General features: G+C 46.4%; 1 protein-coding gene across 1 annotated transcript in view; it reads left to right on the forward strand.

The window, feature by feature from the left end:
* Positions 1 to 12455, forward strand: part of LOC147626275 (vacuolar protein sorting-associated protein 26B-like) — a 121330-nt gene extending 108875 nt beyond the window's left edge. The window contains exons 7-11 of the mRNA XM_086816413.1: positions 1653 to 1719; positions 1823 to 1867; positions 2125 to 2180; positions 2417 to 2592; positions 11724 to 12455. Of these exons, the coding sequence (XP_086672539.1) occupies positions 1653 to 1719; positions 1823 to 1867; positions 2125 to 2180; positions 2417 to 2592; positions 11724 to 11899 (520 nt within the window). The 3' untranslated portion in view covers positions 11900 to 12455. The remainder of the gene's footprint in view (positions 1 to 1652; positions 1720 to 1822; positions 1868 to 2124; positions 2181 to 2416; positions 2593 to 11723) is intronic.
* Positions 12456 to 12772: the final 317 nt, after the last annotated feature.

The raw sequence follows: 12772 nt of genomic DNA on the forward strand, positions 1-12772 counted from the left end.
GGATGGGGCAGTAGCTTGGAGAATTGTAGAGACCTGGGCTTCAACCTTGGACAGACACTTGCTAATGCTTTGTAGAGCATAGGTGATTTATGCCAGTCAGTCGCATAGGCAGAGAAACAGGAGGTGCTGAGTGCAGCAGATGGAGGCTGGAAGCAATGCAATGAGGGAATGCGAAACAGCCTGGAGACCCTTGAATTGGTGTGAGGATTACCATGGCTTGAGCATTAGTCATGGCCAAGGCTATGGCCCTGCCTTATTACAGGCTACAGGTTTCGATTGATGAGATTTAGACTGGATTCATGCAAAGCAAGAGTATGTTAGATAATGACTTTTATTTCTGGAAAGCAGTGGAATGGGGCAAAGAGAGCAAACAGCCCTTGACCATCCTAGTGTGAAAGGCTTATGATGAGAGTGGATCAGGGTCTATTCGAAGGCACTCTCAGGCGGTTTGGCTTGTTAGAGGAGTATCCTTCCTCTACAGTATGGCTCACAGTCGGCTCATAGTTGTCCTCATCCAAGGAGGAAAAGTTGAGAGCTTTGAGATGCCCAGATTAGTTTCCCAGGGCTGTCCACTTGCACCTACTCAAAGGCTTTGAACGCTAGTTTCTTGGCAGAGCAGTGGACTCAAGTGGCCCTGGTCTCCGTTTGCCTATCAGGTTAGGGTTATAACTCATGGAAAGTGAGTTTACAAACACAACAGCCTTTTATGAGGCTTTGGACATGAATCTTAAGAGTTTTGGGGCTGCCTTGTGTATTTGCCAGTCTGGCAGAAGGGGCTATTATCATTTGACAAAAATCAGTTGGATTCTGGATTGTAAGTTTAGACGCACATCCCTGGAGAGGTGTCACTTGGATCCCCCATGGCATTACCGATTGATATCTGGGCTGCCAGGTGTTCACACTCCCAGGTGCATGTACAAACTTCTCACGATAGCTATCTACTCTTCACCTTTGGAAAAATGAAAGTAACTCAGACACTGGTTTGTGTATATATATGTGAATACAAAAATGATGGTTGGCTTTATGCATGCAACCCATATGAGTATTGAGCACTATCAATATTATAACTGCATTCTTGAGATACCACCATATAGTCTACGTGGTGCATGATGGAGTTGACACTTTGGCAAGTAGTGTGCAGCTTGTAAGGATACAGAAAGTTTTGAACCCAGTGTGCCTAGATGAATTCCGGTAATGTCCTTCTCGATAGGATGATCCTGAGTGAGGCAGCATGTCACCCCTGATCCAACCGTGCTAGTGTGAGGGACCGCTGCATGGTCATCCCTGTACCTCACTCCAGCTCAGGGTTGGAATGTTGCATGCAAGACCAGCTGAATGGCCTTCGAAGCATTGTGACCCCTGGTCATAGGGCTGGTGGATTGTCAATCTCGCGGGAAGAAGGAAGTGTCTTCTCCAGCCCATCTTCACCTCCCCCTCATCTCTTCGAGGGCTGTGTCAGTTGCACTTCCGTATGTTATCTCCCTTTGTGTTGTCTGCCAAGCAACAAAGTGTAGGTTGTGCTAAAATTGCTGGCCTTCTGTTTTTCTACTGTTGGCTAAGTTGCTTTGGTTAGTTGGGCTTTGCCTGCAGTTAAATCTTTCAAGATGATTTTATTGTATTAGTTCTCATTTCTATTACTTATTGTGCTACAGGTATGTTTTGAAGTTGACAATCTCACGAGGTTTTGGCCTATCCATAATAGTATACAAGGATTTCTGGGTACATTGCAATAAACTTTGTTTTGATCTGGATTAAGTCTTACTTAAATAGAACATCAGTTGTATCAACAATAGCTGGCCTTACTATAAAATTGTTTGTTTAGGTGCGAAATCCATCGCCAGTTCCAGAGATAAATAACAGTATCAAAGTAAGGCAGTTTCTAAAAAACTGATCTTTCATATCTTAACTCAGGCAGAATACACAATGTTTCCTGCCCATGTGCAAGCTGGCAGAGAATGGGCGACCGAATTCAATCGTCCATCCTTAATGGGCAGCTTGGACTTGGATGGACCCCACTGCTGGGGGCGTGGGTTACCCAAGTTTCTTGTGAAAATGCCATATTTATTGTTGTATCTTTAAGATCTTGAGTGAAAATTTTTAAAGGCATTCTATACAATGTTGCAGATGGAGGTTGGTATTGAGGATTGCTTACACATTGAATTCGAGTTCAGCAAGAGCAAGTAATAATTTGTTTGCTTCCTTTTTTTTTGAGTTATATTAAATATTGTGATTTTTTATATTGATTATTGTGTATATCCACGATTTCAGATTACATAAATTTTTATGTATTTTACATCAATTATTCCGGATTATATATGTTGTGATTACTTCTTACATAAATATGGTTCACATGATTTTAGCCAGTTCGAGGACTTCAATCAATCTAATAAGAGTAGAGGATGTTTCCTCTTAATAGGTACCATTTGAAGGATGTAATTATTGGCAAGATTTACTTTTTACTCGTGCGCATAAAAATCAAACATATGGAACTTGAGATCAGGCGGCGAGAATCGACTGGTTCGGGGGCTAACACATTTCACCAAAGTGAAACCCTTGCCAAATATGAGATCATGGATGGTGCTCCTGTCCGAGGTACAATGTCTCTGTAATAATAAGTACATATAATTATTCAAGATATTGACACACAGCACGTGTGCGTGCATATATATATATATATATATATATATATATATATATATATATAGAGAGAGAGAGAGAGAGAGAGAGAGAGAGAGAGAGAGAGAGAGAGAAATGATAAATGAAATGATATATTAACATCTTCAAAAGGCCAAAATGACCTATGAGACCAAAAAGGTTACAACAATTGGTGGATCTGATACAATGTCTGTGTAAGGAAAGCTAAAAACAACTAAACAACTAACTCAAACTGAAACAACTATGAGGAAAAGTACGGTACCAGGAGCTCCTAATGGATAACATCTGGGAAGAAAACTCCAGCAACAAAGGTAAGCATCATACACATCACTATCCAAAGATGTCTCTCATCGGTCGATGGCGGATATCCTCAATGTCCTCCATGGTGAGTACTCTGACTGGACGTCTCCCATGCCGTGCTAGTATGGTCCTGATCCTCTGTTGTAGTCTCCGCTGGTGTCGAGATGGGCCTCTCATCTTGGGGCGCCTGGACCGCCCCAGCTCTATAGCCCGATCAATCAGTGTACCTCTGGTGCGGCTGTACTCTGGGGCTAGCTGCAATGCCTGCTGACCTGACTGCTCAATCTGTGGTCGAAAGAAGTCTGTAATCTGCCTCTGTAGGTGTCTCTCCCTCTCTGATCCCCTCCCTCTCAGGAGACCCTCTCTATGTCTACGCAGCTCCAGCAAGTACAATCCGAGGCATCTCTGATCCTGGTATCTCATGACTCTAGAAAGTGGTCCAAAGCCCTCTCTGAACAGGCAGTGAAAACGGCCTCGTATCTCATAATATACTGGACAGTGACATATGTAATGTAACTCTGTCTCTGGCTCCATCTGGCACAGCTGACAAATCCTGGCCTCAGCTGGTACTCCTCTGAATCTGCCAGTCTCAATCTCTAGCTGGTGTGAGGATGTGCGCATCTGACCAATAGCACACCGTACCCCATGAGAAAGATGAGTATCCATGTAGCTGGGTCTAATCACAAACCCATCCTCCGTGAGCTGGAGAAGATGATCTCTATAGAAAGCCATCTTCGTACCAAGCTCGTGTGTCGGCTGTATCCATGTCCTCCTAGTGTCGAGCTGAGTCAAGTCCTGCCTGATAAGTCTGGTAATCTCTGCCCGTGTGAGAGAGAGGGAGGGTGCATCCAGGGAGTACTGAAATGGAGGTAGCCTGTCCATACTAAAGCCATGCAGTTGGAACCAAGCTGTCATCTGTGCATCCACCCAGGGAGTACTGAAATGGAGGTAGCCTGTCCATACTAAAGCCATGCAGTTGGAACCAAGCTGTCATCTTTGCATACCAACATGATCCGTCTCCCTGTGATGCCAACTGTCGTGAAGACTCCAGGGCTAAGCGAGCATATCTGTCTCTAGGGAGAGCCCAAGTGCTATGTATAAAGGAGACTGATCGAGTGAGTGCCTCTACTACCAATGGGGGGGCAGCCATCTTTGCACAGATAATATCATGTGGTACGGAGGCCTTGGCCCTAATCATCCGGGAAATCATAGAAACCAAGGACCTCTCCATACGTCTCCATCCATAAGTGCTACGAGCTCGGCTGTGGTGATCCACTGAGGGTCCCCATATCTCCACTCCATACAGCATGGCTGAAGTGACCAAAGTGTCAAAGAGCCAGAACTTTGTTCGAGGTTCCTGAAACTGAACCTGCGAACACATCCTCTCTAGTCTCCCCAATGCTGCATAAGCTCTGGTCAATCTGGTCTCCGCTGCTCTCCTCAAGGAAAATAGTGGGCCACTAAAAACCACACCAAGGTAAGTATATGCATCTGTATACTCCACTGTCTCCTGACCATATGTAAAGGTGGGCATTGACCTCCTAACCCACTGTGCTGTGGTGTTAAACACCATCACCTTGGTTTTACCAAGGTTAACAGACAATCCACTGTCCTCTGCAAACATGTGCAATGCATCCAAATGACGCTGCATCCCCTCTGGAGAATCTGAGATCAGCACAATATCATCAGCATACAATAACAGTGGAATCCATGTCCCTGCTAGCTGTGCTCCTCTGTCACCCTCCCGCTCTACATAGTCCGAAACCTCATCCACATACATCCCAAATAAGGTGGGGGAAAGGGGGCAGCCCTGTTTCACCCCAATAGTGGAGTGAACCATCTCAGATATACCCTGGGTAGTACGTACCTGCCCCACAACTGTCCTGTATAAAGCCATGATTGCCTAAATCAGCTCTGTGGGCACTCCCAACTCCTGTAGTCTGCGCATCAGTCTGGCTCTCGGTACTGTGTCAAAAGCTTTGCGGAAATCCACAAAGCAACAATAAATCCTCCTGTCATATAATCTGCCCTCCTCAATAATAGCTCTGAGTGTCAAGATATGGTCAAGAGTGGAGAAACCTCTCCTGAACCCTGCCTGCCCTGATGCACGTATGCCCTCTCTCTCTGCCCATCTACTCAACTCCTGCTCAAGAATAGATGCATATAATCTAGCCAATGTGTGACCAATCATGATGGTACGATAATTCCCAGGAAGCATGGGATCCCCTGACTTGAAGATAGGCACAATCATGGACATATTCCAAGTCTCAAGAAAACCCTCACACATGGCTCGGTTAAACATCATAGCAATAAGCTCTGCAAGCATATCTCTGGCATGAATAAAGTGCTCTGCTACCAAACCATCATGAACATATGCTCTCCCAGTCCTCATCCTGTCAATAGCTTTCCTTACCATCTCAGCAGTAAAGAAAGCACATGTCTCTGGGCATGGCTCCGATGGATCTGGCAGGGGCGGCTGTCCTGGTGCTGTGTACAGGGATGCTGCATACTCACCCCAAATCTCTGTGGAGGTAATGGCTGGTGATGGTGAATGCTCATGGAATAGTCTCCATGCCTCGCCTGAGTCCTGACTCATAAATAACTGGTACAAATCCCTCTCTAACTGAGCAAGATAAGCCCTCTTCTTCCGTCGCACTAGGTGCCGGAAGGTAATCCGTGACTGTCTGTGAGTGGTAACACCCATGAGCACCTCTCTCTGTAATCTGATCCTCATCTCTCTGCACTCCTCATCATACCAACTGTTCTGGGGCATGTTCCCAGATCGTCTCCGTGTAGGCTGACTATGGGGATATGTCTTTGATGCTGCAGCATGAAGCGTCTCTATCAATATCTGAGTGAGCTCATCTAATGGCCGTCCCGGCTCCTCGGCACATAGGCGTCTGTATATCTCATCCGTGTATACGGTGTCAGTCTCCCTCGTAAAGGTATAACGAGTGTGTGTGGAGACCTGTCCCAATGGAGCGGTGTTGAACTGAAATGTGAGAGTGAAGGACAAGATAGCATGATCCGCTGCTATTCCAACCGGCCTAGTGTCTACCATAAAATCCTGAAAAGAGGGAACGAGACTGGACTGAGCCATAACATAGTCCACTGTACTAGCACCATGCCGATGTGGAAAGCTAGTGAAACCGCCCGATGTCGGGAATCTCTGTAGGCCATTCAAGATGGCCAATCCATGTGCAGTCCCCATGTCTATCAAATACCGCCCATACACTGTATGTTCCTCATCCTGTGAGAGTCTAGATAGGCCCATATCCCTAACATCAAGCTCCCTCAACATCTCCTCTGAGGTATCATAAAATACTGTCTGGTTATGGGCGGTCCTAGCATTGAAGTCCCCCAAGAGAATGATGTCACCATCCCTGGAGAACTCCCAAATGTCATCATCCAAAATAGAAAAGGGGGACTGCCCGCTAGGCTTTGTGTGCGTGGCTTCAATGCCCATCATAGAGAAGAGCTCCTTGGTTTCCCCTTCCGCATCATCATGGTCTTTTAGACCGGACACTCCTACATGTAAGGCCCGGGTCTTCCTCCTTTGCTCCTCTTCAAGGGTCATGTTGATGATGGTGGGAGTGGGGATGGGTGGCGATTCTTTACCTTTCCCTTTCTTGGCGACCTCGATCCATTTCTCGGCCTCGTCCATCTTCTTTTGTGTCTTTGTGATCACCTCCACCCATGAAGATGTCTTCTCTTTATGTTGCTCCTCCTCCTCTCGAATGATCCTCATTTGTTCCTTGATGGTATTCAGCTCTTCAATAAAGGAGGGCTGAAATTCTCCATCCTCAAGCTTGCTTTTTGAAGTGGCTTCCAACTCCTTTTTGAGGGCTGAGATTTCAGCCGCTTGACTTTTAGCATGCAGTTTGGCCTCCACTAGTTCCTCCTTTAAGGCTGAAATCTCAGCCTCTTGCTTGGATGTTCTCAACTCGAGCTCTTGGATTTTGTCAAATCCCTTCTCGAGTTTGGAGAGGCGGTTTATGATTGCGGTAATGGAAGAGTCGACCATCTTCTTGTTTTCTTTGATAATTGTGCCGTCTTCAAAAGACCCAAAAGGGTCTATGAGACCAAAATGATGTGTACAGAGTGTCCATGAAATCTCGTCATGGATGAAATAAGAAAAACAACAGTAAACTAAAACTGAAAACTGAAAGCTAAGATCTCGGACTCTGAGATTATACAAGATGAAAAATCTAGATCCTACTATGCTAGGTATAGAGTACAATAAGTTGTGGGATATGGGAGAGCTGAATAAACAATCAATCAACTTTGTATGCCGGGCAAGGGCTCATCTAGGATGTCCATCATGGTTGATACAAGAAGGCTAGAGATGTCAATAGTCTGTTGTGAGGATGAGGCTCCTTGATGGTGGCTGAGGATCTCCTGAATCCAGGGCTGATGAGTTGGGGGTGGCCGGGGTTTGACGGGATGAGGGCGTCTAGTTCTCTGAAGTGTGCGTGCCCGATATGATGTGATTTGCATGGGCCTACTGCGAGAGGGCACTGTGGTATAGGCTCCCATATCCACTGTGATGGGCTGTGGTGCCTCCCTATCCACCCCACTAGGCTGGAAAAAACTGGTGATGGTAGCTAGAGGACTGTCGGGGGTGAGGATCTCTGTAGTGACTCTCTGTGTCAGCTGAGCTCGCTAAGGCACCTCTGATCTGGGTACTCCATGATCCGGGATAAGGGTCCAATGCCTTGTCTGAATAGATAATGAAATCTCCCTCTGATCTCATAGTAGACAGGGCACTGGCAAACATAGTGCTCTACATGTCCTGTCCTCTCAGGGTATCTGCTCAGCTTTGCCAGTCTCTATCCTCAATCCGTGGGATGATACCCTAAGTTGGCCAATGGCTATCCTCATAGCATGGGACATGAAGGCATCGAGATAAGTTGGTCTCTGTATGAACATCTGCTGTGAATCTCAGGAAATGATCTCTGTAGTACTGTATCTTGGTAGGCAATGGGCCCACCAGCGTGATCTATGTGTTACGTGTGTATAGCCCTTGCAGATTGTATCGGATAACTTGGTTCCTGTCCTCATGTGTAAGCCTACAGTATGGGGAATCTAGATCATACTGAAATGGAGGGAGCCTGTCCGTTTGTAATCCATGTGCCTGAAGCCAAGTGAGTACTATGCCATACCAAGATGAATGCTCTCCTCCGGCCGCTATCTGCTATGATGGCTGTAGTGCAAGTTGGGGGAGTAGAAGTGGATCCATCTCCCTCACCCTGTGTATATAATTGATTGTCTGGAACAGGGCCTCCATCAACATAGGAGCCGTAGCAAACCCTGCTTGGATGATCTGGTGGGGAACAGATGGCTTGCTGCGTATCATTCGTGAAAGCATCATGATCTGAGGACGCTTTATATGCCGCCAATCTGCTGGGGATAAATCTGCTGCCCAGAAGGGAGCTGCATACAGAAGTGCCAGGGTGACTAGGGTGTCAAAAAGTCAACCCTTTGTCCTTGGCTCCTAAAAATGCGCTTGGAAACACTGCCTCTCCAATAAGGTTAGAGCTGCGTATCCTCTAGTGAGTCTATCCTTTGCTGCCTGTCTCATAGAGAAGCGTGGACTAGTGAAGGTAGCTCCGAGATAGACATATGAGTGCACCACCTCAACTGTACTACCCATGTAAGTGATCTCTGTACGGCCTGCAATTGGGTAGGTGTGGAATACCACAACCTTGGTTTTCCTAAGGTTGACTGAGAGCCCCCTCTATGTGCAAAAATCCTTTAAAGTGTCCGTGTGCTTCTGTAGCCCCTCAGAATCTGCAATGAGTACAATATCATTAGCATATATAAGAAGAATACCTCCTAGAAAAGCTCCTCCACCTCCGGTTCTATCAATGAAGTCTGAGAACTCATCTATGTAAAGTCCAAAGAGGGTCAGAGATAGTGGGCATCCTTGTTGCACTCCGATGGTGCAATGTCGACCTCAAGGCTCAGATAGTCCTCCCGGGCATCTCGCCCTGTCAATAATTGACTCATGTAAGGCAATGATAGCCCAGATCATGTGAGATGAGACACCACGATGCTGTAAGGGCTGTAGAAGACGGGCTCGAGGCACTGTATCAAAAGCTTTGCGGAAGTCCACAAAGTAGCAGTATAGTCGGCGGCCATCTACCTGGGCCTGCTCAATGATAGCCTGAAGTGTGAATATGTGATCCAGCGTGGAGAAGGACCAATCCTGCCTACCTTGGTGCCCTGTATCCCTCTCTCTTTGCCAGTGTGCTGAGCCCAGACTCAAGTAAAGAATCAAGATCCATTGAGCTTTGCCCCTATTAAACATATGGGCTAGGAGGGGTGCCTGGGTGTCGCCTGCATAAGAGGTGTGCTCAGCCATAATCCCCTTGTGATCCCGTGATCAGCCGTTCTGAAGCCTTCACCACCATGTCTCCTGTGAAGGTGGATGTGGTGGGGCGTGCATGAGGTAGATGTGGGAGGGGGGGTTGGTACAGACGTGTGGGTCTGTGATGGGGGTGTGGGTAAGGGTCATTCCTTGATCCTACGCCAAGCCTCATTAGAATTCCCGCTCAGGAAGAGTTGGTATAAGTCCTCATGCTGTTTACGACAATGTGCTCGTTTCTTGCAGCGAGTAAGGTACCGGTTAATCCATTCAGCTTCACGCTTCTGGATTTGGCCGGTAGCTCACTCATGCAAAAGATGTGCATGTGTTATACGACATTCACCGTCGTACCAACAATTTTGAGGCATGGTACCTGTGCGGGCTTTGTGCACTGGCGGGGGGTGTGGAAAACTGTCGATGGCAGATGTGTGGATGATTGTTGTGAGCCGTGAGGTGAGGGGTGCAGATGGGTCTACATCCAAGAGACGACGGTAGAGCTGATCTGCATAGATAAGATCACAATCATGGGTGAAATGGATCTGGGTGTAGTGTGAGATGGGTGGTGCCTGTGGTGGGGTAGGTGGTGTGCAGATGAGAGAGAGAGAGAGAGAGAGAGAGAGAGATGGATGTTATTAACATCTATGAAAGAACCGAAGGGTCTATGAGACCAAAAAGCTGTCACGTGATCCATTAGTAAACTGAATGTCAAGACAACATGAAAAAAGTAAAAGGCTTGCTGCTGAGAGGATAGACAAGGTCAATGTACTACATAGACCCTGTGTGTACAATAAAGTAGGCAGCAGAAGAACCACGTGTCTGGGCTTATAATGTGTCGTCCTCCTCATGGACCGTGTGTGGCCTCAGTATCAACCACGCGTGGGGCTGCCTGTCTATATCGCTAAAGCAAGTCCGGGATCTGGAGGTGGCAAGTGGAGGGTCTGGGTCACCCCGGGAGTGGGGGTGTCTGTCTCTCTGGAGGGACTCTGCTCTCTCAGGAGGATAATGCCAGCCTGCCGCGGATTTGGAGGGTGCTTACTCCATGGGGACGACTAGATCTGTCCTGGTCCATGTGTCCCAGGGAATCGCGTACAGTGAGTGTCAGCATCTCGATTCTCGGGCTGCTGTCTCAAAATAGTATGTCCCTGTGGTGATAGATGTCCGTGTGGTATCCCGCCTCTCGGGCTGCTGTCTCAAAATAGTATGTCTCTGTGGTGTCTCAACTCCAGTACATACAGTCCCAAGCATCACTGATCTCTAATGCATCACCTGTGACAAGGGCCCAAATCTCTCTCTGAAGAGACTGGTAGTGTCCGCTATCGCCTCATAGTAAATTGAGCATCTAAGTATATAATACTCCTCAGACTCGATCTCCCAGTACTACAAAGCCTACATACCCATCTGTCTTGTGAAATACTCTCTGGCCTCCTTGTCTCAATCCGAAGGTGGTGTGACAACACCTTGAGCTGACCAATGGCAATCCTCATGGCAGGGGACTTCAGTATTTGAAGAGTTACTAGATGGTCAAAAGGACTACACTTAAGCCAAAAACCAGCCTCATTTATGGTGTGTATCAGCCCATGTACTCAATCTGACCTGATTGTTCCAAACAACTTGGCCTTTGCTGAACTGACCATGATATTGCGGTAATTTGAGAGAGAGAGAGAGAGAGAGATCTATTAATGTAGTGGGACAGAGTGGGCAGCCCTGTTTGATCCCAATAGTGCTGCATATCTCACCTGACATGCCCCTAGGTGCTCTTACATGTCCGGTCACACCAACTCATATAATGCCATCACTCCCCATATCATTGCTGGTTGAAATTGCAACTCCTGTAGGTGGGTAAATAGCCTTGACCATGGAACAGAGTCAAAGGCTTTGCTGAAATCCACATAGCAGCAATAGACCCACTTGCTGCCTGTGTGCCATAGCCTCCTCAATGACTGCCTGAAGGGTGAAAATGTGATCCAATGTAGAGCAATTCCTCCTGAAGCCTGCCTGGCCTATGGCTCTCAGCCTATGTAGGTATGCCAGGCTTCTTTTCCCCAAGGATCCCTGTGCTGACACATGGAGGATAGATGTGAACTGTGAATTAAGGGTGGCGACATGGCTAGAGAGATTAAGTACAGAAAGGGATTGGTCCAAACAACCTTATAGATGTGGTCGAGGTCATGCTGAAATGGACAAGGGTGGGAGGTGTGTGTGTGTGTGGGGGGGGGGGGAATGAGAGAGAGAGAGAGAGAGAGAGAGAGAGAGAGAGCTTCGTAATGAATGTTGTTAACATATATTGTTGAATATGTGCTCTTTGCAGACCTTGATGACATAAGTTATTTACTTGGATGATGTATAGGTGTGATTGCTGTTGCAAGTTTTGGTGTGCTGATTTTTTTGGGACTTCTTGCAGGAGAATCTATTCCGATACGACTTTTTCTGAGCCCATATGAGTTAACCCCGACCTACAAAACTGTGAATAATAAGTTCAGTGTCCATTATTTCTTGAACCTTGTTCTTATAGACGAAGAAGGGAGGCGGTACTTCAAGCAGCATGAGATCACTATGTATCGTTCAGAGCCTAGCTGAACCCATGCACACACGGTAGCCTGTATGAGTGGGATTGGTTAAGAACCGGCAAGTAGCATACTTTCCGTCAAAGAAAGGAGTAACAAGAGGGTGTCTTAAGGCAGTAGAGCACATTTTTGAAATAAATATTTTTCTGTACATAGGTAAGTACTGCAGTAGAGGGAAATAGATGCAGTCAGTCTCTATTTTAAGAAACGCCTAGTGATGTTTGACAGTGGAGTTTTCAAAAACTATGCTTCATACCATAATGTAGTACCTAGCCATGAATGGCTGGTGATTGTTGGCAAGTCAGTGTGGCTTGGGCTTTCAAAATGTTGAAGAATTTATCTTGTCAAGGTGAGGAAGTGAACTCATTACTTTGTGTAATAGCAATGATCATGGTGTAATCGCTTGATAGCACTAAGTGATTATGCAGTGAGCATGGCAAGATAAATCTCATTGAGATTGGATCAGGTGATTAAACCTCTTCAGATTAAGACCCCATTCTGTTACACTAAGATGCATTTGCCCATGTGTATCCTTACCAATATTGTAAGCAATAGAATTTTTTGCTTTAGTGTCTTCTGTAAATGGCATACAATCTCAACTGCATGACAAGTTGCAGAAGAAGTTTCATATGTATCTATTTATTAGTCTCATGCGGTTCTTGCTAAATTAGGAAAAACTCAAGAAAAAATATTCTTGTGAGTGGCAACATTGTGAAGGCCCAGGTCTTTTAGCCAAGCATGGGCCCTAGTACAGCAGCCCCAACACCACAAGCACCATTAATAAGATTCACCCCCATTGCCAGTAACTTCTTGGCTTTGGTAACTAGCACTTGAAGAAAAAAAAACGTTGATGGCCATCCCTTGCATTGTGTGGGTTACTTTCGAC

This window comes from Cibotium barometz, chromosome 22 (genome assembly GCF_041138505.1).
Source record: "Cibotium barometz isolate CiBa-2024 chromosome 22, ASM4113850v1, whole genome shotgun sequence".
NCBI lineage: Eukaryota > Viridiplantae > Streptophyta > Polypodiopsida > Cyatheales > Cibotiaceae > Cibotium > Cibotium barometz.